Source organism: Neoarius graeffei, chromosome 22 (genome assembly GCF_027579695.1).
Source record: "Neoarius graeffei isolate fNeoGra1 chromosome 22, fNeoGra1.pri, whole genome shotgun sequence".
Lineage (NCBI taxonomy): Eukaryota > Metazoa > Chordata > Actinopteri > Siluriformes > Ariidae > Neoarius > Neoarius graeffei.
Window position 1 is genome coordinate 15,570,097 of NC_083590.1, and position 25,932 is coordinate 15,596,028.

Sequence of the window (25,932 nt, forward strand, 5' to 3'; positions counted from 1 at the left end):
GACTGCAATGTGTCTGAAATCACTGTGAAATTTACTACAACACTGTAACTAATCACACAAACTGCACCTGAGACACAAACTAACTGCCCTCTTCAAAAAATTGAAGTTTTAAACTCCGTTATTTGTGTAAAATGATTTCTTGAAAGAAAGGAAAAGCAAAACCATAAATTGTGTGTCGTCTGCAGAGCTGTTTGTGTGACTGTGACAGATTGATCTCTATGTAGACATCAGTGCTGTGATATGATAAAGAGCAATACCACTGGCATCACAGCATGAAATACAACATGAAATACCGTAAAATACCAAATAATAGCCCGGGCGATTATTTGTCTCAATCACGTAAGAGACCCGGCGCGTATTAGAGACTAGGCGGCTATTTGGAACAGGCGATTAATTCCTTCTTCACAAATACCTTCCCCAAAATCTACCTCAAAACGGGGAAAAAAATCATTCTCAGATAGGCCTACTTTTAACCAGTATAACTTACAGTTTGTTTAGAGTTAGATTACAGATAGCACGGTGCCGACTTCAGGGAATTTTGAAGACGCAGAATGCATCTTCGCATGGCACAGTCGGGGTGGATAAAGGATAAATCACACACCTTTTCCTGTTAATGACTAGTTAAGCGCATGCTTTACAAAATAATCAAGAAACCACACCATTGTCTGTGCGCAGCACTGTGATTTAATTACTCTGCAAAGTTATGGTCACTTGCTATCACCCTCACCCATGCAGCCTCCACCCTTTGCGCTTCGCGATGTCTGTCAATCTGAAATTGCATGGAGGGCGCGACGTTGAAGCAACATAATTAGGGTGCGAAGTGTCAAACCAAAGGGTTTTTTCTTATGCTGAAAAATAAGTGACCTGCAGTGGCTACATACTGTCATCTTGCATTCTCACGTTTCTCTCCAAGACGTCTCCCTATTTGGCGGATATGAGCCTATTCCCCGAGTGAGTTGGTACGGTGGCTCGACCCCGTAGAAAACTTAAAGTTCGGATGAAAGTTAGTTGAATAGGTTACTGACTTGTAGGCCTACATGTTGCCTGCCTGACGCGTGCTTCTGCCCAACTTGCACGACAGATTACTTGTTGAAAAGGCCCCTTGGATTAGATTGGCCGCGAGCAGACTGAAATGCATGTTAGAACGCTCTCACCTTTTTTGTAAAGCGTCTTCCAGATCCGAATGGGTAAGGGCAAGTGAAATGGTATAAGGTCTTTAATAAAACTCAGTGTGTGCTTTGACGCATGCATTCGGCAATTTAGGTCGTTTAACAGAAGCAGCAGTCCAACCTTGGAAACCCGCAGTCCTCAATGTCACCACACACGCTGGCTTTCGTTGGGTGAATACCCCAAAGGGGTGGCTAAGACATCTGTCAAAAGTTACGGAGTTGCATTCCTCAAGAAATATTACGGTAGACCAAGATTATAACATTGAAATGGCATGTTTATTATCACGTAACAAAATGTTGTAAACAGTATTATAGAAACAATTTCATTCATTCATTCATTCATTCATTCATATTGTTTCGGTAGAAAACTATGCAATGCAAAATCGTTTAAACACCAGAAAACCAGAAAAGTGCTGGGCCTCAAGGTTCTAGATAGAACGTTCGGACGCTTTTTTTTTTTTTTTAGACCCCGGCGAGTATTCGGAACCGGCCTTTATTTGTCACAACACACGCGTACACCCGGCCGTTAAAGGGAACTCGGCGGTTAATTGGAACTCGGCTATTATTTGGTATTTTACGGTACGTTTCTTCTTCTTCCTTCATGAAACTTCACCTTTGGTTTTCTTTTTACCTTTAGCCTGAAGGTTTATTCATTATTCCATCTCTACAAGAAAAGTCTTATTTGTGACGGAGGGCCATGAAACGAACAATAAATCATGCGACGCAGATTGTTCACTCGCTGTTGACATAAAATATAACATTTTGGTGTCTAAACTTGTGGTTTTTGGCTTTCACTGATGATTTCTGGTGGTTTTTATCATGACGGAGTCTCTGGTTGGAATCGAATACCTTCTTTCATAACAGCTGTCTTTGAAATGTGCTGAGCAGAGCGCAGTGTATTTGCTCAGAGGTTCGTGAAAGTCCAGGCAATACGGTTGCACAAATTTGACCCAGTTTCTTCTCTGAGCCGGATCGGATGGGATCTGATGCGTCCTTATACCCGGGGTAAAGGTCGTGTTCATAAAACTAACATTATTTGGTGCGTCAGTGACACAATATCAGCCTCCTGTTTGTTTGGGTTTCCTGTCTGCTGTAGTGGAATGCGATATGTGATGGTAAGTTTGCAACGACCGTGACGTCATGGCGATGTTGTATGATGTGTCTTGGCTGTGAGTTCTGAACTGACAATTTTTTAGTAAACCCACGAAACTTCTTTGCCTCATAAAAACGTCAGTTTTCATTCCTGTTGTCTCAAACTTGGCAGTTGTGTGTTTCAACAGTATGTTTCATGAAATACTTCAAAAAAAATTTTCATGTGCAGTTTAAGTCTTCAAAAGTACTTTTTAATGATTTGATGTTTTTCTTGTTTCCTTTTTAATGTCAAGATGTTGTTGTATTGTTGCCTCGATGCATTGACAGAATCTCATGACTCGGAAACAACCTACTGAATGCAGTGTTGTAGAACGTGTAGAATAAAAAGTGTGTAGAATATGATACAAAGCCTGTAGAAATGCTGATAGAAACACGGTTGAATTACAAAAGTACAGCATTGTTGCTGTTTTTGTTTTTTAACACCCCACCCTGCCAACTAATGTTTATATCCCTCACCATGCTTTCTCAGGTTGGACGGGAAATTTGTGTAACAGTGATGTTTGTGCGGTAAAGAGAGCAAACATTTAAAACAATACAAATCTTTCTTTATTTCAAAAATCTCAAACATGGACTTCAGATCTGGCCCTGGGTGCTCTGGTGAGGAACCATCATTTTTATCTGCTGTAGTCATCATTACCATCACCACCACCACCAAGTTCACACTGAACTGTTCAGCAAATGCAGCAAGCACTTTGAACTTGATCGTAGGCGGAGTTTACTGTGATTTGGTTTTCTCCTGTCACAAACACAGCGTATGGCCTCGCATTTTAGAAAAGAAATGAAAATTAATCTGCTGATATGAAAGCTGTGTTTCAGAGTAACGAGTAACAGGAACCTTCAGAGAAATGTCCTGGAGTCAAGAGTCCAATATTTGTCCTTTGATTGTAGTGGAGTAAAAGTCTTAAGTTTCCAAAAGATGAACGCTCAAGTAAAGTATAGATATGAAAAATGTCCTTAAGTTCAGAACACCAGTTCAGTACTTCGTTCCTGTCCACCCCTGTTTTGGGATGTTTTGAGTTTCAGGTGATCCAGAGTGTGTTAATACAAATAGATCAGTAGATAAATGAGGGGATAACAGTTGCATGTAGAATTGAATAATACTGAAGGGCAGCGATTAAACATGTGGAAACCAGTTGATGTCATTGAAGGAGAAAAATGTTTGTGTCGAATGATGTCATTTTGTCCCAAGAAGTATCGAAGCTGTGAGCTGAAGATGGAAGCGACAGCCAACTAACTCGACTTACAAACAACACATTTCCAAAAATCAATGCAAATAATCAAACACAACTTTTACTTATAGTTTATTTACAATATTTACAAATTACACCTCTATTACAGGCTCCAGTGTCCAATAAACATGCAGATTTTTTTTTCTGTGCAAAACCTTCACTGTGTTTAGTTTGAAAGTCTTTTTCTTCACGTTAAATTTGTGTTATTACTGAAATGTAATGACGCAGACACTGGGCCTATAGAACCGTGTGCAGTTTGCAGTAATACAGAATTATAATTAAAATCTTTACTGTTATTATGACCTGATAAAAGGTTTTATTCAAGTGGAAAAACAGACTTTCACAGAGAACTCATTAGAAACACCATCCTTATTTACTTTTATTACACCATAATATACATTTATTACATGCTAATTATTCTTTTGTTCTCCTAATATCCTGATATCTTTTATAAATTTTAGCTTTTTTGACCTTCACAGCTTTTGTTCTTTTCCCTGCTGTAGCTCTGTGATTTATTGATTTCAGGTCAGACAGGGAGAGACAACACACAGAGTGTAAGGGGAAGAACATGTCCAGTCTGTAACTCACTGGCACCAGGAACAAATAAGGAGCACCTGGGAACGAACACACACACACACACACACACACACACTGTTAGCCAAGTACGTAGCTCATCATGAGTATCTCCATAAAACTCCTTCAGCACTGGGCTGTGATCATTTCAGTCGCTCACTAATTGGAGAACAAATCAAATGTCTGATCTGTTCAGATAAATATGACTCTGCCTCGAACTCTGCTTCATCAAAACCTGACTTTTGAAACTCTTTTCCTTTCTCCTCTTATAAATATTTGAGATCAGACTCTTATTTCCCGATTTGGTGATCAGATTTGATGTTGCGTGTTTATCCCATGTGTCAGTGATGACGTGTGCAGCAGAAAACTCAAATCCGAACAGCTCGAACTGTGAATTACTGTTACAGCATTTCAGTGTATTGTCGACTCGCAGTTTGTACTTTTGTCATTTATGAAAATGAAATGGTGCAGTGAAAGATTTGAGGACCTGTTTGATCATTTGTGTGAGTTTATTATGTATTATTTTATTTCCTTCAGGATCAGTTGTGATACAATTAAATGGAGAAGCGCTAAAGCTCTGGTCTCAGTGCTCAACTCAGAAACCTCCAGTCTGAGAGAACTGCATCTGACTGTGAAGACACTGGATCTGTCTGGGAATAAACTAGAAGACTCAGGAGTGAAGCGTCTCTGTGCTGTACTGGAGAATCCTCACTGTAAAGTGGAGACACTGAAGTAAGATCATCTCTCTGAGAGTCACAATAACTCACTAAAGCAGCAGTTAATAGTTGTATACAGTGTCGTTTATCAATTAAAATTTTCTGTAAAAGTAAAACATGCAGAACAAATACATTTGTCATGAAGTGATCATTTCTCCTCAGAATCACTTTTACTTTAAAGAAATAATTGTCTTTACAATTAAATATGTGATCATTAAAAATCCAGTCAAGCAGAGATAAATTCTACAAAACCTGACTCTTCACTTCAACCTTTAAATTATTGACTTTTTGCTGAATCATTTGCACCTCGAATAAACTTAATGTCAGTAACAGTGGGAATGTTTGAGTCATTATTAATAATAGCTTGTGATTGGTGAAGAGAATAGAGACAGTCCAACATGAGAGACATCATCTTCACAACCACTATTACACCAAGATGAAAATCTGTTGATGAAGTGTGTGTCATTGTGTCTCTGCAGGTTGTGGGGTTGTGGTGTCTCAGATGAAGGCTGTGCTGCTCTGAGTTCAGCTCTGAGATCAAACCCCTCACACCTGAGACAACTGAATCTGATGAATAATAATCTGGGAGACTCAGGAGTGAAGCGTCTCTGTGCTGTACTGGAGAATCCTCACTGTAAACTGGAGAAACTGGTGTAAGATAATCTCTCTGAGAGTCACAATAACTCACTAAAGCAGCAGTTAATAGTTGTATACAGTGTTTATCAATTAAAATTTTCTGTAAAAGTAAAACATGCAGAACAAATATATTAATCATGAAGTGATCATTTCTCCTCAGAGTCACTTTTACGTTAAAGAAATAATTAAAATGTCTTTACAATTAAATATGTGGTCATTAAAAATCCAGTCAAGCAGAGATAAATTCTCCAAAACCTGACTCTTCACTTCAACCTTTAAATTATTGACTTTTTGCTGAATCATTTGCACCTCGAGTAAACTTAATGTCAGTAACAGTGGGAATGTTTGAGTCATTATTAATAATAGCTTGTGATTGGTGAAGAGAATAGAGACAGTCCAACATGAGAGACATCATCTTCACAACCACTATTACACCAAGATGAAAATCTGTTGATGAAGTGTGTGTCATTGTGTCTCTGCAGGTTGTGGGGTTGTGGTGTCTCAGATGAAGGCTGTGCTGCTCTGAGTTCAGCTCTGAGATCAAACCCCTCACACCTGAGACAACTGGATCTGTCTGATAATAATCTGGGAGACTCAGGAGTGAAGCGTCTCTGTGCTGTACTGGAGAATCCTCACTGTAAACTGGAGACACTGGGGTAAGATCATCTCTCTGAGAGTCACATGACCTGCTCCTCAGTAAGACACATTCTCTAATAGTGAGACTGAAGCAGAGGTTTTAGGTTCATCATCAATGTCCTGAGGAGGAAGATTGTTTCTTTTCACTGCACACTGATGATTTGTCACAGAGTCTTTGGGTCAGATGGACGTATGTGAGAAGCTGCAGCGCAAAACGGGACTTGATCCGACTGCAATGTGTCTGAAATGTATTACTTTACTTTAGAAATTAATGAAAATGAATTTTCACCAGATGAAAAAAAAAGTTCCCAACTGACCGTCTCAGATTTGCTTCATACTTTTTTGAATAAAGTCACTATTCCCAATAAATAGTGTGTAAAATTCCAGGCTTGTGTAACCCCCTTTTTTTTTGACAGGTGCTGATCACCCAGCACAGTAGGCTATAGGCTACTAAAGAGTTACCCTAAATCCCAATAAATAATGGCGCAACAGGGTCCTAAGTTCTCAGCGGTGGAGTGGTGAGCTGGCTGAGATTCCTGATGCCATAAGGGATCAAGTATGAGTAGAGAGAGAATAATAAGCATGAATCTAATAAATGATAAATTTAACAGCGCGGTGCCTCCACTGCGAAAATACTACACTTACCTTTGAAGCTAGTGTATGGTGTATTTCCTCAGAATTTAAAATAACAGTAGCTTGAGTGAAAGAACTAATAGCTAGTCCGCAGTGTGCATGTCAGAATGTTCAAATATAAAGAACCAAATGAGCAGCCAATACACCCAAGATATAATTAAATAATAATAATGATTATATTTATTAATAAGCAATAATAATAATAGCAATAATAATAATAGGAGATAGTATTTGACAATAAATGGTTCCCAAAGAAGCATGCAATGTAATCACCAAGAAAATAGTAACACCGGCACAAGAAGAGCGGAAACAATTAGCCTACATAATAGAGATGTTACAGATAGCACATCAACAGTGTGTATACCAGCAGTACATAGTAAGAAAATAAAACTGGGTAAAGTATCAAAAGAAAAGAAGTGGAAAAGAAAAAACGCGCGCAGTTGGGGCCCGTTGGTGCACAGGTGGCAGCTCTCTGAACTGCAGGCAGAACAGCAACCGCTGCAATGCCCTTCTAAAACGCTGGCTATCCAGGCGAGACCAGAGGAACTCGTGTGTGTGTGTCAGTGTAAGTGTGGGTTCGCGTTACTCACAATCCACCGGTCAAACCAGACGGATCAGGTTACAGATGTCGGTACAGTCACGCAGCAGATGCTCCTGAGCAGAGGGCTAGCTATTGCTGTGGGTTAGCTCGCTCGAATAAGATGCTGCTCACCCCAAACCCCTCGGTAGCTGGCTGGGTCCCAGACCCGACACAGTGAGTCCCCGAGACTGACGAAAGCGCTCCGGTGGGCACAGCACGGAGGGCAGATGTGTCCGCGGAAAAAAAAACACCAAGATCACTCGCTGGAGTGACACCGGAGTTTATGGCCACAAGCAGACCAAACTATAAAAATACTCTCTGCAAAATAAGTGCTGAAATAGAGCTCACAAACAACGCGATCTCTCTCTGCTCGGCTGCAGGCGGGAACTCCGTGAGCTTCTCCCTCGCGAAGTGATGAAACATCCCAAAAAGCCCGCGAACTCGCGGGCATTAAACATATACCAATTACCATTGGCTGACATCAAAATTCAAATAAAACTACAACGAGCAAATAAGTCTGATTGGTCCGAATACACAGAACGTCACAACACATCAGAACAGTGAAAATATTCCAAACCACAAGGCATTATGGTAAATGGAGTTAATTACACAGCAAATAGGGCAATCCAATATAGAGTATAAAATACAGTGTTATTTTAGAGGACCTTACACTTGTATCTGCATTAGTTTCTGAGATATCGAGGCTTTTAACAGGCAGCATTGCTCGAATTTTACAGTAAAAACAAGTGCAACAGAAAAACTACAAAGATCAATTAATTATTATTTTTAACTTTTCTTTCTGGTTGCATGAAATTTTTAGGGATAGTGTGGAATGTAGTTTCAAAGTTGTTGTTTTTTTTTCCAACTTCATCCCAGGACCCCCCAAAATCCAGCCCTGACGTGGATATAGATAATTGTTGTGGGGTTTTTTTGTTTGTTTGTTTGTTTGTTTGTTTTAACTGTTGTTGTTGTCCTCCACAGTTTATTGTTGATGAAATTAAATAATGAAGATGAGCTCAAAGTGCAGACCTTCAGCTTTATTTTGAGGAAACTTGCATCCAGATTGGGTGACTGGTGTTGAAATTACAGCACTGTTTATATGTGCTCCCTCTGTTTTGAGGGATGAAAAACTAATTAGATATACGATCATCGTCATAAATTACACTTGCGTTTTTATTCCTCCAACACTGAGAGGTGAAACCGGTATGTTTTCGGGTTTTCTTTCCATTTTTCCTGAAATTTTTGTTCGCACGCTGTCTCAAGAATGAGTGGCTGAATGTTTGTAGGATTTATATGGAATGATCATTGTTTACTTCTCTGATTCTACAATAATATAAATCTATAGTGTTCTATAAATGCACTCTGTAGACTCTGGAGAAACAAATTTATTGCCCCTGTGTAGTGCACTATAAGTCTAGTAGAGAACCATCTGAGATTCAGTCTCTCTCTCTCTCTCTCTCTCTCTCTCTCTCTCTCTGATTAAAGTTCATGGTCTCTCTGCTGTTCTCTGTTCAGCTTCAGCTGCTAATGCTTTAATATCACACACAACAGAGGAGAGAAACTCAATATAACACTCAGTATTATCATTATTAATTACACTGTTAATGAGAATAAACAGGTGATATTAAATCCTCATGACATTCTGAATAATAAAATTAATTTTACACACATCATCTTTAAAGTAAGAATTACACCAAGATGAAAATCTGTTGATGAAGTGTGTGTCATTGTGTCTCTGCAGGTTGTGGGGTTGTGGTGTCTCAGATGAAGGCTGTGCTGCTCTGAGTTCAGCTCTGAGATCAAACCCCTCACACCTGAGACACCTGGATCTGTCGAAAAATAATCTGGGAGACTCAGGAGTGAAGCGTCTCTGTGCTGGACTGGAGAATCCTCACTGTAAACTGGAGACACTGGGGTAAGATCATCTCTCTGAGAGTCACATGACCTGCTCCTCAGTAAGACACATTCTCTAATAGTGAGACTGAAGCAGAGGTTTTAGGTTCATCATCAATGTCCTGAGGAGGAAGATTGTTTCTTTTCACTGCACACTGATGATTTGTCACAGAGTCTTTGGGTCAGATGGACGTATGTGAGAAGCTGCAGCACAAAACGGGACTTGATCCGATTGCAATGTGTCTGAAATCACTGTGAAATTTACTACGACACTGTAACTAATCACACAAACTGCACCTGAGACACAAACTAACTGCCCTCTGTGTGAGCTGCAGGGTTTAAAGCAGCAGTGACATGGTGGAAACAATCTCAGGAATATAGAGTTTAAAACTAAAATGAGACGTTAATGCCATAGAACTGATGCAGTAAAAATGAATAGATAAAACAGGCTTTTAAATAAAAATTAAAAAGGAGCAGAAAAGAACTTCCAATAAACTGAAAGCCACGACAACAATCATTTTGTTATTTTGAATTTTTTAATGAAAAGAAATGATGATGATGATGATAAAAGTTAAAATAGTAAATAATGTTCCAGTCCATCTCTGTCAGTGGTGATTGCTTTAAGACGGCACCGGAAGCCCGGCTTCCCCTCACATTTCATTAAAATGCAGCAATGAGGTTCCGGTGACGTCATCATCCTGAATGGCAGCCTAAAGTAGCAGCTCCCTTGCAAAAGTAGTTATTTCGCCCCGTTAGACCGTCAGATACTAGGTTTTCAGGTCCTACTTGAACAGACAAGAGGGGCAAGAATGGGGAAGGAGCAAACAAACAAAGAAAACACAGATGCAGTGCTTGCAAATGAAAAAAATCCGGAGCACAGCTCCCCTACACAGGCACAAGATGGCGGAGCTAATGCTAACCCTTACTCAAATGACGCCGCAAGTCTGACCAAAGTTTTGGAGGAAATTCAGGACTTCTAAAGAGACACAAAAGAACAATTAAACTATATTAAATCCGAGATCACTAACTTCAACCAAAAAATAGTGGAGGCAGAGATGCGAATTGAAAAAGTGGAAGATTGTGTTCAAAACGCGGAGCAAGTGTTGAGCAAGATGATAAAAGTCACGTATCAGCAAGAAAACAAGCTACTCGATCATGAAGGGAGATCCCGACGGGAGAATTTAAGGATATACAATGTTCCCGAAGGAGCTGAGGGATCATCTATGGTGGAGCTTGTGGGAAAGCTATTACGGGACATGCTGGCGATTTTTTTTTTTTTTTTTTTTTTTTTTTTCCCCCCCAACCGAGGAGCTCGAAATCAAGAGGGCGCACCACACGCTGGAGCCAAGACCCGCCGGAGACAGGGAAGATAAGCCGCGGTCAATAATAGTCAAATTCCTCCGCTACAGGATTAAAGAAGAGATTCTGCGCAAGGCTTGGGGAAAGAAGAAGGTTTTTCTGAACGGGAGGCTAATATACTTTGAGCAGGATTACCCCCCAGCAGTCCTGCAGAAGAGGAAGGAATCTGCTGAGGCGAAGCGAGTGTTAAAGCAGAGAAATATCCGCTTCCAGACTCCGTTCCCAGCTAAACTACGAGTGTTTTACGAGGATGGGACGCAACTGTATCGGACAGCGGAGGAAGCGACCACAGACATGAAGGACAGAGGGCTGCCAGTCAGCGTGATTCCACCGAGGGAGAGTCTGGCTGAGCAGCTGTCCTGCTCCGCCTGGGAAACAGTGGGAAGACCGAGCCGGCGAGGGACAGGTGAGGAGCGAGAGAAAAGTATCGAGGAGAGACTGCGAGCCTTCAGAAGGCAGCCCTCACCCTCTCCCGAGGAGTTATAAGTTCTGATTGACTTTTAAAGTGTCGGAGAGCTAAACAGAACTTAAAATAGGCGGTGTTGTGTTCACTTCAAGATATTAGCATTTATACCTTTACCCCAGTGAGGTGAGAATATATACAGGCGAGGGATGCATAAGGACACATTTTCTGTGGAATGAACAGAGACCTTTTTCCTCCTCTTTCCGAGTGCCATGGTGGGGGCCCTCAGCCAATGGAGCACTTGCATGTGACGTCACAGCCGATCCAGATTGTGACAGACGCCATCTTGTCGGTCAAACGCCATATTTCCGCCTTCTACTTCTAGTTCTACTTCTGCTTCTACCTTTTCTTCTGGAAAACCCTACTATATACAATTCTACTACAACGGCTGCGGCTACAAGCTCTCCCTACCTGTGCACGTTTATGTTTTTTGCAGAGGTGGAAAGAGTACTAAAATATTATACTCAAGTACAAGTACTGTTACTCTGATGAAATTTTACTTAAGTACAAGTAAAGTTACCAGACAAAAAATCTACTCAAGTAAAAGTAAAAAGTAGATCATTTAAAATGTACTTTGAGTAAAAGTAAAACGTTACTTTTAACAATGGGTGTTTTCTGCCTCCATTGTGTTGTGCAAAAATGAAAAAGAAGAGGAAACAAGGATATATGTACATCTCAACCCAGATGTTTTATTTAAAGGAAGTGTATCAAATTGAATGCTTAGGATAATGCTGCATTAAAACTGAGACAAACAAAAAAGGTCAATACACACAGGATTGATTGATTGATTGATTGATTGATTGATTGATTGATTGATTACTTTATTCTGAACAATAAAGAAGAAAGATATAAAAATAAAAAATTTAAATAAAAAATACAATAATCAAAACAACATCATAAACAAACAGAATAGCGTAGCCACAAGGCAATAACATAATGTTCAGAAAGGATTAGGAAGAAGTAATAACTTATCCAATCCTAACCCTCTATACCACCGCTAATCAAATGTCACTTTCCACCATAATAAACTATATATACAAAAGAAAACAAAAGCAATAAACAAAAAAGAAAACATACCAACATACCAAAACATACCGACATGGTATAATATCGACCAAATCAAATCATATATACAGATACTTATGTTAGGCATATACAGTAGACACACATACAATACATATATACAGTACATACATATACACATACCTATAGCTATACACTAAATACAAGAAGACCAGTCACAGACTTGCTCTCAATTTCATCATCACCTATATAGTCTGCCTGTCCTCATTCTCATATATTTTTATTAACATGTTTTTATATAATTTTTTAAACAGTTTTATGTTGGTGCTATTTTTGAGTTCATTTTCCAGACCATTCCACAATTTCACCCCACAGACTGTTATGCACATACTTTTCAGAGTTGTTCTAACATTTACTCTCTTAAAATTCATTTCCCCTCTCAGGTTATACCCACCCTGCCTTTCCATGAACGTATTTTGTACCTCACCCGGAAGAAGGTTATGTCTTGCTTTATACATAATTTGTGCAGTCTTGTGTTTAACCAAATCCGTGAATTTCAGAGTGTGTGCTTTTACGAATAATGCGTTTGTATGCTCAAGATATCCCGTATTATTGACAATTCTTATTGCTCTTTTTTGTAATGTGCATAACGGCTGCAGGTTAGATTTGTAGGTATTACCCCATATCTCCACACAGTAGCTCAGATATGGAAGTATGAGTGCATTATACAGAGTATGTAGTGATTTATAGTCCAGAATGTGTCTTGATTTCCCCAAAATTGCAGTAATCTTTGCTATTTTTGCTTTAACATGATTAATATGCGGTTTCCAGCAGACTTTATGATCAACAATCACACCCAGAAATTTTATTTCATAAACTCTTTCTATGGTTATGTTGTCAATTTTCAATTCAACTTGAGGGTTCGACTTATATTTTCTGAATAACATAATCTTTGTTTTACTCAAATTCAATGACAATTTGTTTACATTAAACCACCTTTTTAATTTATTCATTTCGGTTGTGATTGTTTCCATAAGCTGCTGTGCATTGTCCCCGGCACAAAAGATGTTTGTATCATCAGCAAATAAAATGCATTTCATGTTGTTTACATTGCCCTGACCACACACAAAGCATTGTACACGAAATATGAAGGTGAAATGTTGCACTGAAATCTCGTAGCTTGCCTGTGTGCACTGTGTGTTATTGAACAATTCAATTCAAACATTATTTGTTTTGCTTAGTATTCCTTTCTGGCCTGTTGGATGTAGAATGGTAGGAGGACTGATCACGTCAGGTTGGCGAGCTAACTTGCTTGCATGATTAGCCAACCGAATAACAGACTAGTTACCGTTATGTTACAGTACCAACAGGTTGCTACTTCAACATTAGCAATGCCATCCACTATTTTTGGAATATAACCAGCCTATTGTCGGTTTTACTATGGAAAGGAAACATTATGATCAGGGGCACAGATACGTTTTTTGAACTGGGGGGGGGACAAAAAACTGGGGGGGACAAAGCTGCCAGCAAACCAACCCTGATATGCCTGTCAAACTTGTTGTGGGTAACCATAGCAACCAAGCTCGAGCTCGCAACCTGTGCAGTCTGCGCAGCTCAACCAACCGAATATCAGTCTTTGTTTTGTTTTATGTGAGTTGTTGCAACTATGTATACACTGCTGTGCACCTCAATAAACCGAATGGCAATTAGTCTTTTGATTTTTCCGTGAGGTTTGCCTTATGCAAAGAAAGACAGCATAGATGTTTTTTCCTCCCTATAAGTGGGGGGGACCGAACGAGGTGAATTTAAATCTGGGTGGGACGAATCCCACCCGTCCCACCCTCTATCTGCGCCCGTGATTATGATGTCAATGACAATACTTACCTCAACATGCTTGCGCAGATTAGACGTCGAATTTTTGTATGCCGCAATGGTTGTCTTCTTGGGCACACATAATCTGCATTGCATAATGAAACTGTCACCCCTTTTCTCTACGAAGCTGAAGTGATCACGTATGTAGGGCCAGGGGTGCACTTCATTACTGGAAGAAATTGCGTTTTCTGCAGGGTCGTCCACCACAGGTTCCTCTGTCTTCTCCATGTCCGCAGGGGCGCTTTATCAACACCCATGGCCCAGGGGCTAGGCCCCTCATAGGCTACCTGTCAACCCTATCCTTACCGTTGGCCAGGAAAACACTCTTATTTTATTTGCAATACGTGTCAAGCATTTACAGTGTAAGCGCATAATTGGCCTAGAAGCCTATGATAGGTTACGTTTGGCTCAGCGTAGCTGCGCAAGGCCCACGCTCACATCGCTCAACACATCCGACCACAGAGGGAGAGAAGAACGCGCGCATTATCATTACAGAGCCGGTTCTGATTATTACCACGGACAGGACAGTGATACTGCGTAACTTTCACGCAGGGGCATGGCCAGAGATAACCACACAAGTGCACATGCGCTAATGTAGACCTATGTGTTGTAAACATAAAACACGCACACCTACAGACAAGTCCTTTTAAAAAATAAAATACATAAAAATAGCTCGGCGGCATGAAAACATTCACTGCAAGACAAGGTGCCCTAGAATCGCCATCAGTTTTTAATATCTACAGTACATATATGGACTTTGTTGTCAGGATTGCACAGCATGAGATATCAAAACTGTACCCAGATACAGGCTTCAAGTTCAGATATTGCATTCCAAATGAGGTATCCACAAGAGAAATGCGTACGAAAGCACGAGCATCAGGAGAGGGTTGCATAACAGAGATTCTATACATAGATGATCAGGCCATACTCGCTGGATCCATCAAGGAGCTTCAGAATATTCTTCAGTTGTAAGACCTACACCTGCTTTGGTTTACAAATATCATATGTCAAAACAGAAACAATGGCTTTTAACGTCAATGAGGATATCAAATGTAAACCAAGTATCATTTCCCTTGGCGGCACTAATATTAAAAACGTCCGCACCTTTAAATATCTTGGTTATAATGTCAGCAACTGTGATGAATCCTCACACTTCCTGCATGCTAGGATAAGTGCTGCATTCATGAAATGGAATGAACTGAAACATGTTCTAACCGACCACCAAATACTACTAAAAACCCGTATAAAGTTCCTAGTGGCATGCGTTCGATCTCGTCTCCTGTACAGCACACAGGCATGGCAACTATCATCCAGTGAAATTCACAAAATTGAGGTAGTGTGGCACGGCTTCCTCAGGAAAATGATTAAAGGTGGATATAAACGAAAGAATGCCCCTGACCAAAAGAACACTACAAATGAAGATATAGACTGGAGCTACAAGATGTCCAATGCTGACCTCCGGAAACTGACAGGAACCCAGGATATAAAACTATCCTGCTACGTACAACAACTAAAATATATTGCTCACGTTTGCCGGATGGGCAATAACCAAGTGCAAAAGCAGCTCCTGTTTGACAAAAATGGTTACAAATGGACAAAATGGGAAAATCTGCTGGGCATAGACACCCAACAGATAAGACGTATGATGATGGACCAATCAAACTTTGAGCAACTGCTGCAACTGCTACAGCAGAAGCACCCCTAGAGAGTTTAACTTTTGACAGGGGAGCATGATGATGAAGGTACTTGGCTCGGCGGCCACATGAAACGTAAACACCATGGACAGCGGCCAAACTCATAACTCTACAGACTGAAATACACGAAACCAAGTCCTACTAGGGTCTATTTTACCGATCTATGTTCAAGCATCATGCAAGTCTTCCTTCTCCTTGAATAAGACCATGCATTCAACTGCCTTTTTGACATGACTGCATCGAAATACCACTTGCAACAATATTTCACGCACTCCATCAAGAAAAAAGTTAAACATGATGAACACGGGCATACTGTTTTGAGTATACGATTTTTAAAAAAAAGAAACTAGCTACATCAAAGTCCTTCAATAAACCCATCCTTTAGCGCAAATGAGCTTAACCTAGTTCAAAGCATGACGCTAGCAGTAGCTGCATAAGGCATAATCTTGTGGGCCTTTCGTCAACAACAAGCCACGGCGGGCAAACATTAATAATCAAGTGTCCTTACCTTAAAACGTTGTCTTGACCACAGAACTTCTCAAGTATTTCACTTAAATCCACACGGGTTAACAACACACCCAACACAGCTAGCGAGAAATGTGGATCTGCGCTAGCTTTGTATTGCTATTCCCCTCAGTATGCTTACTCTGTCTGCTGCCCGAACTGTGAACATTATAGGCTACAATCTTTTCATCAATTTCTTCAGTAGATGCCGTTTTAGACATTTTATTATCCCCATCGAAATATGCTATTATACTAACAGGATTATAACTCAAATCACACGACACGTATTCAAATCACAACTGATTTATTTTACTGTTGGACAGATCATAGCATATCTAGCCTAGCTGCACAGAGCCTAGCTGCTGGTAGGCTGATAACTGATAAGTAGCTGATATTCTGAACAGATTGGTGATCCTTACCTTAAAAAAGTCTGTGACTTTAGGCAACGATTCTATCATTACCTGCATCTCTCTCTTTTTTTTTTCCTTTTATGCGCCCCGCTAACATGTGAACGCTTCATCTTTCAAAGTCTCTAAATTTGTGTCTCAGTAGTCTGCAGTCTTTGGCGCGCTTTCGTGCGTGACGTTACATTTTGTTACATTTTATTCTGGTACAGTTGTGGGTGTTCGTTTCGCGAACCACATCCACCATGTCTCTTACAGCAGGCTACTGTGCGCTCATTTATTTCTAACCTTATTTCTATCCGTACATTAATGTAGGCCCACGATTCCGACAGTTTATTATTTTATTAATATTACAAGGCCCCTGATTGGCTGTGGCCCAGGGGTTTGAGCCCCCCCCCCCTTAAAGCGCCGGTGCATGTCCGCCATCATCTGTGTGAGACTCGCGCGCGCGACAACTGTCCTTCCCGTGATTCATTTCCAGAATGCATTTCCCCTTCTCCGTTTTAGCCTTTTTTTTATTTTTTATTTATTTATTTATTTTTACTCAGTAACGGTTGTGATGTAAAATGTACTGAAGTACACTACTTAAAAGAAAACATACTTAAGTAAAAGTAAACTCTTTAAAAATTACTTGAAAAAGTATAAGTACACAAAAAAGCTACTCAAGTACAGTAACGCGAGTAATGTAATTCGTTACTTTCCACCTCTGGTTTTTTGTGTGTATTTTTGCGTGTTGTTCGTCTGTACCGGACTTCAATATCCACTACAACCGTATGGACTTACTGGACATTGGTTTCCAGCAGAAAATGATGGTTTGTAGCGATTTCCATCGCATGCACAACATTCCGGACGAGATAGCAAGACCAGCGGGGTCTCCGTGGATTGTTATCGGAAGCAAAGCGAAGGAGGCGGCGCCGGGAGCGGAAGCAAAAGCGAGGCTGCAGAGCCGGTGTTCTGTAAAGTTATCCTACCTCTTGGATTTGTCCTACCAAGCCTACTGCGCATGCGCAGAACACATGACGTCATGAGTTTTGTCCTACCGATCAGCTGGGCTGATAGAAAATCCGTGAGTATTTCACGCATTTGCCGATTTTTATGTTGGCCGAGTCCAATAATTTGTAATGACTTGTTTTGAATAATAAAACGGTCTGTATGAGAACTTGCTCATTCTGTCACGCATCGTTTCGTTTGTTTATAAATTAAAACACGCAAAATGTATCAGTCTTAACTAATGCTAACACCTAGCCAAACATTAAGCCATATTATACGACTGATGGATTTTCCTGACAAGCAGCACGGCTCGGCAGACCTTTCGCGCATGCACAGTGGGCTTGGTAGGACAAATCCAAGAGGTAGGATAACTTTACAGAACACCGGCCTGTTGACTAAGCTCAGAAAACAGCCACTCAACTCTCCACTGCTAAGCCTCTACCTCTCCAACGCCAGATCCATGGTGAACAAGACGGACCATTTGGAATTACAGCTGTAATTACCTTATTCTATTCTATAATCGGCTGGTCAGTGCTATACTCAATACTTAAGTGACTTACCCGTCCAATGAGGATTTGTTATTTTCTTGTTTACAAGATGCCACATCTGAGTCGCTGACAAATCCTGAATTTCTGTAAAGATAACTGTCCAGAGATTTATAAGCACGCAGTGCTTCACCACTGGACAGCGAGGGAAAGCTGAGGTAATTATACACGTCTGGGTATTCAATATCCACTGACACGGTCGTGAAAACTCCGTCCGGTAAGCCATAAGGGTCACTAATCTGTAGGTCATTTATTTTAGACATATATCTAGTTATCTGTTCATTAGAAAAATGAGCCGTGTAGTCCGTCGGTTGAAATTGATCCATTCTGTACATGAGTGCAGCAGTATTCAGCTGTGTTTTTTACCGACAAGATGGCGGCTGTGTACTTTCCAGTCACGTGACTGCAAGATCTCTATTGGTGGGAGAGGCTTTCCCCCGCAGCTGGACGTTTTATCTAGCTTAGCTCAGGGTCATCTATTAGAGACCCCAGCCTTGGAATCACTTTTTTTTTTCGTCTTTTTTTCTTTATCTTTTACTTATGTTCAGTGTTCATGTTTGTTCAGGGAGTGGATCTGTTCAGTCTCATTTTGTTTATTCTGTTGATACACTTAGAAGTAAATACACATGGCTAGTGACAAAGTAAAATTCATCTCGTTTAATGTCAATGGGCTGTTGAATCCAATTAAACATAGTAAAATCCTATCTAAAGTGAGGACAGAACAAGCCCATGTAGTTTATTTACAGGAGACACACTTGACAGATAAGGAGCATGTAAAATAAAAAAAAAAAATGGGCTTCACTAATCTGTTTTTTTTCTTCATACAAATCAGGACATAGGAGAGGAGTTGCTACCCTCATTTGAAACGAGCTAAATTTTGAAAAAGTATTCGAAATGGGTGATAAGGAGGGCAGATTTATTTTAGTAAGGGGTAAGATAGATGGGAATCCAATTACCCTATTGAACGTCTATGCACCCCCAGGGAGTGATATCAGTTTCTTCCAAAAAATCACTAATATTATGGTAACGGAAACAGAAGGCCTTTTGGTCTGTGGAGGGGATTTAAATATACATCTACAGCCAAAGTTAGACTCGTCTAGTAGAAAAACCCATGATATGAAGTCCCTATATATGAAAGTAAATATACTTTTTGAGGAGGTGGGCTTAATTGACATATGGCGAGACTTTTTCCCTAACAGAAGGGATTACACTCACTATTCTGTCCCTCACTGTCTCTCCACAAGAATAGATTATTTCATAACATTTGGGAAGGATAAAGATAAAATACATACTTGTGGAATTGGGACAATAGATCTAAGTGACCATGCACCAATATACTTATCCATTGATCTTAACCTGCAGTCAAAAAATAATACATGGAAATTGAACTCAAGCCTGCTGAATGATCCGTCTTTTAAGACACAAATTAAATCCGAAATTAGTCTCTTCTTAGAGTTCAGTGATACTGGAGAGGTCTCACCTCCCATGTTATGGGATACTTTGAAGGCTGTTCTCAGAGGGAAAATTATAGCAAGATCTTCATTTCAGAAAAAAATAGGAATAAAAAATTAGAGGACTTAAACAAGCTAAAGGAATTAGAAGGAAAGCATAAATTGGATTTGGCACAGGATACATTAAGAGAAATTAGAAATATCAGGAACAAAATTAATAGTCTGGCCACACAAGTAATCAAGAAAAACTTAATGTTTCTGAAACAGAGACACTACGAAAGTAGCTCTAAATCTATGGAAGTATTGGCGTGGAAACTGAAAAAAAAAAAAAAAAGATAGCCGAAAATACAGTTCATAAAATTAGGGATCCAAGAACAAAAGTGATAAAAAAAAAAAAAAACTAAATGAAATTTAGGAAGCTTTTGAAGTGTTTTATAAAACCCTATATTCTGAAGTCCCTGGTAGGAGTGTAACCCAAATTGACAGCTTCCTGAATCCCCTACATTTACCCACTCTAGATGAAGAACAAAATGAACTAATGACTGCGGATATAACTGAAGAAGAATTAAAAGTTGCAATTAGTAGGCTTAAATTAAGCAAGTCACCAGGATCTGATGGTTACACGGCAGAGTGGTACAAGGAATTTAAAAAAGAACTAATACCTGTTTTACTTCCTGCACTGAATTGGGTTTTAAAAAAAGCACAAATGCCACCCAGCTGGAAGGAGGCAATAATTTCAGCCATACCAAAAGAAGGCAAGGATAAAATGGAGTGTGGATCTTTTAGGCCAATTTCTGTTCTTAATATAGACTATAAACTATTTACCTCTATCATGGCCAAACGATTAGAAGAGTTCCTACCAACATTGATACATAATGATCAAACAGGTTTCATACGTCAACGCCAAACACAAGACAATATACGAAAGACACTACATATTATAGATCATGTCCAAAAAAATAAAATTAAAGCAATTGTGATAAGCGTAGATGTTGAAAAGGCCTTCAATTCGGTCAACTGGAACTTTCTCTACAGAGTCCTACATAGATTCGGCTTCCATGATACAATTATTAAAACCATACAGGCACTATATGACAATCCTACTGCTAGGATTAAAATCAGTGGATATTTATCAAGTAATTTTACCCTAGAAAGGGGCACCAGACAGGGTTGTGCATGGTCACCATTACTCTTGGCATTATATTTGGAACCACTAGCTCAGTACATTAGACAAACTGAAGACATCAAGGGAATCACTATTAAAGGGATGGAATATAAATTGGCCTGCTATGCGGATGACATGTTGATCTACCTTGGGCACCCAGCGTACTCGCTACCTAAATTGATGTAATCATTTGAGCAGTACGGTCAATTATCAGGGTACAAAATCAATATAAGTAAAACCCAGTGACTCTCATATAATTATAGCCCACCAGGAGAAATCAAAAGTAGTTACCCCTTAGCGTGGCAAACAGAGTCTTTTAAATACTTAGGCATCAACCTACCAAAAGATCTTACAAAATTATCAGAACACAACTATCTACCTATACATAAAAAAATAAAGGATGACATAGCGAGATGGAACTTAATTCCTTTCTTCAGCCTTAGTTCAAGAATTGACTCTATTAAAATAAATATATTGCCAAGACTTTTATATTTATTTCAAACCCTGCCAATAGAGATTAATCAAAACCAATTTAACGAGTGGGACAAAATGCTATCTAGGTATATATGGCAAGGTAAAAGACCAAGGGTCCGTCTCAAAACTTTACAGCTAGCTAAACAAAAGGGAGGATGGGACTTGCCTTATTTTAGATATTATTATTTGGCAGCGTAAATGAGAGCAGTGATATGCTGGTGCAACCCGTCATATACTGCTCAATGGAAAAACATTGAGGAAAAAACACCCTCCATCCCCATACAGGCAATCTTAGCTGATAACAACCTACAAACCCACATAAATAACATTGATATCCCATGGGTGAAATGGACCCTTAAAACATGGAAAACTATCATAAAGGAACATGAACTTGAGAGCGATATTACAACTCTTAAATGGTGTGCTTATGACTCAGAGTTTACACCTAATAAATTGGACTCTAGATTCAAGGACTGGATAGCTAAGGGTATAACAGCCTTATGTAGTGTAATGAAAGATGAAAAATTGCTCGGTTTTGAAATGCTTAAAAGGACACATTTATTAGAAAAACAAGACTTCTATCGATCCCTGCAGCTGCGGCACTACGTTGATACGAAGATGAAAAATGTAATAAAAACAAGCACATGTTTGACTGAATTGTTTACAAAAGCCTATAATTCAGAAACTATTGATAGAACTATTTCATGCTTGTATAAGCGACTGTCGAATTTGAAACCACATTCAACTTAATATATAAAAATAAAATGGGAGAAGGAAGGAGGCATAACTATATCTGAGGAAGAATGGACAACGATATGGATGCATCAATGGATGTGTACCAGCTAACAGAAGTGGAGGGAATTTGGCTAGAAAAGCCTGATTAGGTACTTCATTACGCCTTCTCAGAAGTCTCACTATGATGATAACTCCCCTGTCTGTTGGAGGAACTGCGGAAATCCAAGTGCAAACCATTACCATGTTTTCTGGGACTGCCCGGTCATGAAGGACTATTGGAGAGAGATACACAATGCCCTACAGGATATCTTCAAATGTGAAATACCCCTCGAGAGTAAGACTGTTTTTCAGACACATACCTGAGGAATGGCCGAAAAGAGAGAAACATTTAATAAATATATTGCTGGTGGCCTGTAAAAAGAGTATTACCAGGAAATGGTTATCACAGAAGAGCCCAACTTTAAATATATGGATGGACATTACAATCGACATTTATAAAATGGAGAAGATAACAGCTTTCGTTAATCACAAATTGGAGAAATTCGCTTCACACTGGGAAAACTGGGTCAAATATGTCACGCCCCATAGGCCTGATTTTATTTTCACAAACCAGTGACTGTGGTGGATAAAAAGGATCACTCCCTACTTGTACATAGGTTTTTTTTCTTCTTCTTGTTTGTTTATCTTTTCATTCTTCAGATACAAAACAAAAATGCTATTTTGGCATTTGGGGCAGACAACAGATGTAAGATGTATGAACATATGATGTACCGGATGTGAATGTCTGATTCTGAATGTCAATAAAAAATAAATTACAAAAAAAATGCAGCAATGAAACGTTTCCCAAAGTGTCTGTTTTATTCATCAGTCTTGGTGTCGTTCAATATTTTAGTGACTCAGATTGATGGCGTATCTCACTGCAATATCGCGCTGTTTGTTCATTAAACTCACACTGTTTAGTGGTGAACAGTGCAGCCTGTGTGAAAAGCCCCTGACACAGAGCTAACAGACCCCCACTGAAGCCTCTGCATCTATTAGTGTCTGTTAGGTGTTTGTGTACTCGCTGTTTTAATGGGCAAGACGAAAGCTTATTGGACAACAGGATTTAACGTATCATTTTGAGCCCCGCCCAGACACACGGCTTCACTGGGAGGGAATGGAGTGTGGGCCAGTGTGTTTTACACAGAAGAAAAAAAAACATCTCAGCATGAGAGAGAGAGAACTGTAATGAAGAATAGACGTTTTCTCTTCTGAAATTAAAATTCTTTCAAATACTTGGAAAAATTCACAAAATGTTTCTTCATAAATAACCGGGGATTTAAAAAAAAAAATTTCACTCCTTGTGTTTGTAAAAAAGTTTTTGAAGACTTTGACATTACCTGGTTTTCTTTAATAATAAAACATGGTTTGATCTTCATCCGAGTCAGAATCATAGACAAACACATTCTGTCTAAAGAAAACAGTCACACTTGTTCTTGTCAGTCCTGAATAAACCATTTAAACATTCACACTCTGGGGTTTAAAAAGTGTGTGAACCTCTGAGCGAACGACTTCTCCAAGAGCTCATTAGAAAGCAAAGCAAAAAGATCAAAGCAAATCTTGATGTTCATAAACTGAGGCAGTGAAGTGTGTGTCATTGTGTCTCTGCAGGTTGTATAATTGTGGTGTCTCAGATGAAAGCTGTGCTGCTCTCGCTTCAGCTCTGAGATCAAATCCCTCACACCTGAGAGTACTGAGTCTGTCTGGGAATAAAATAGGAGACTCAGGAAAGAAGCTGCTCTCTGCTCTTAAGGATGATAAACATTACAAACTACAGACACTCGGGTAAGTAATAAACTTTTTAGGTGAATGCTGGGAAAAAGAATAATAATTTAATCTCATTCTCATTTTTCTTTAATTTCAGTAAATGTCACATGACCAGGCCATGAAATGAAACCAGTTTTAGAAATTTTCACTGTTTATTTAATCCGACTTTTTCCTCCCAGTTGTCTTTAATGCTGTTTGTTGTTCAGTAAAATTGATTTAAAATTCATCTGAAAGCAGAAGATGGAGTCAGTCAGAGTCTCCAAAATGTCCCGTCTGAGTACATGAGAGTGATTGTAAATGAACACCTCGTCTCCTTGTGACACCCTGCTGTCTCTGACTTCATCCTGCTGCTTTTGTCTGAATAAGATGATCTCGGCTTTTCCCTGTTTCTGATCAGCAGCACACTTTCTTCTCAACTCTCCTCAAAACTCAGTAAAATGATCATCTTTAATGCCACACTGCCACAAATATGTGATTTAAGGAGCCACTTGACTCACTCTGACACTCCTTCCTGCTCTCCGCCTCCACACCGTGTCTTCTGTCGTTCCTGTAAAATTCACCTCGGCTTCTTCTTAAAGTCTGCACTTAAATCTACATGTAGAACAAGAGATCAAACCCACCGCAGTGTTAGTTACTGTTTAAAAAGCTCCAAAGCCTGTGATTGGATAAGAGCAGTGATGTGATGGGAAACATCTGCTCACTTTCCTGTGAGATCTTGTGGAAGTTCTCGTTTGTTGGAGCTCAATGTTAGAACACAGATATCGGACTAAATAAATGTTGAATTAAATTATAAACAGGAGATAATAATGTTTCTCTTGGAGCAGAGATGATTCCATGCTGTTGGTCATGAAGTACCACAGTCCAGTATGTGGGGATTAATCCAGATGTTTTTCTTTTATTTTCAGGGTGTGATGAACATCTGTGTGCGAGATGAAGACTCTGGTGTTCCTGCATTTCCATGTTGGGGAACAGACAGCACATTCATAAACACGTCAGTCATTTAGTTCTAACAAATGAAAGAGACTCGGAGACGTGGTCAGTGTGTGTTCATGGTGCACAGTGAATCAGACTGCACACAATTCTACACTGAATGTGGAACAACTTGTGATCTGCATGAAACTGCCTGGACCTCAGTCCCTTAAAAACCCTGAAAGAGCAGGTGAAAAAGCACAGGGACTCGAGCTGAACCCAGTCAGTGGAAGAGGGAGCTGAAATGGACAGGAACAGTTTCAGGACATTGGTGGGATTCTCACCTGACAGGATCAGCATTTGGGGAGTTAATCTGAGGAAGCCCCAAGGAGACTCACTACAAGGCACATTTATCACTTTGTCCTTTGGTTGGTATTTAATATACACTCACTGAGCACTTTATTAGGAACACCTGGACGGCCCCGCCTTGTTGATGAGAGGGTTTACCAGAGAACGGCCAGACTGGTTTGAGCTGACAGAAAAGCTGCAGTAACTCAGATAACCACTCTGTACAATTGTGGTGAGCAGAAAAGCATCTCAAAATGCACAACACACTGAGGTGGATGACCACGTCGGGTTCCACTTCTGTCAGCCAAGAACAGAAAGCTGAGGCTGCAGTGGGCACAGGATCACCACAACTGGACAGGTGAAGAGTGAAAAAATGTAGCCTGGTCTGATGAACCTCGATTTCTGCTGAGGCTCACAGATGGTGGCGTCAGAATTTGGCACCAACAGCATGAATTAGTGTTCCTAATAATGTGCTCTGTGACTGTAGATTAGATCTTTTTGTTACAGGATCAGACCAAAGCTGTTCTTCATTTTTTAATATCTGATCCTGATTTTTTTCTGTTATCAGCTGATCAAACCCGATATGGGATCAGTGCCATCACTTTTACTTAAATCTGAACTAATTACAGTATGTTACGTAATAGTATCAGTCAAATACATTTTGAAGAACTAGTGTAATTATTTTGTCATTTAAAAATTGTTTATGGATTTAAAATTTTTATTTAATTTTCAACTCAGTTGTGAAATAAATTCATGTTTAAAAAGAAAATATATAAGAGCTCATTTGGGTGCTGTGTTATCTGTTGTTTCTTGGTATTTCAGGTGTATTGGTATTCTCTCTCTCACACACGCATGATGAAAGATCTGGAGAAACACAACAGTTTTTGCAAAACAAACCCATTTTTATTAAATGTCAAAACATTTAGCTCAGTTTTATGTTCAGTAAAGCAAGACAATGTGAGGGCTTTGTGTG

General features: G+C 39.6%; 1 protein-coding gene across 1 annotated transcript in view; it reads left to right on the forward strand.

Annotated features, from left to right (window-relative positions):
- Positions 1-25,685, forward strand: part of LOC132870701 (NACHT, LRR and PYD domains-containing protein 3-like) — a 129,851-nt gene extending 104,166 nt beyond the window's left edge. Inside the window, exons 16-21 of the mRNA XM_060904501.1 lie at positions 4,661-4,855; positions 5,319-5,492; positions 5,958-6,131; positions 9,066-9,239; positions 23,547-23,720; positions 24,608-25,685. Of these exons, the coding sequence (XP_060760484.1) occupies positions 4,661-4,855; positions 5,319-5,492; positions 5,958-6,131; positions 9,066-9,239; positions 23,547-23,720; positions 24,608-24,614 (898 nt within the window). The 3' untranslated portion in view covers positions 24,615-25,685. The remainder of the gene's footprint in view (positions 1-4,660; positions 4,856-5,318; positions 5,493-5,957; positions 6,132-9,065; positions 9,240-23,546; positions 23,721-24,607) is intronic.
- The last annotated feature ends 247 nt before the right edge of the window (positions 25,686-25,932 follow it).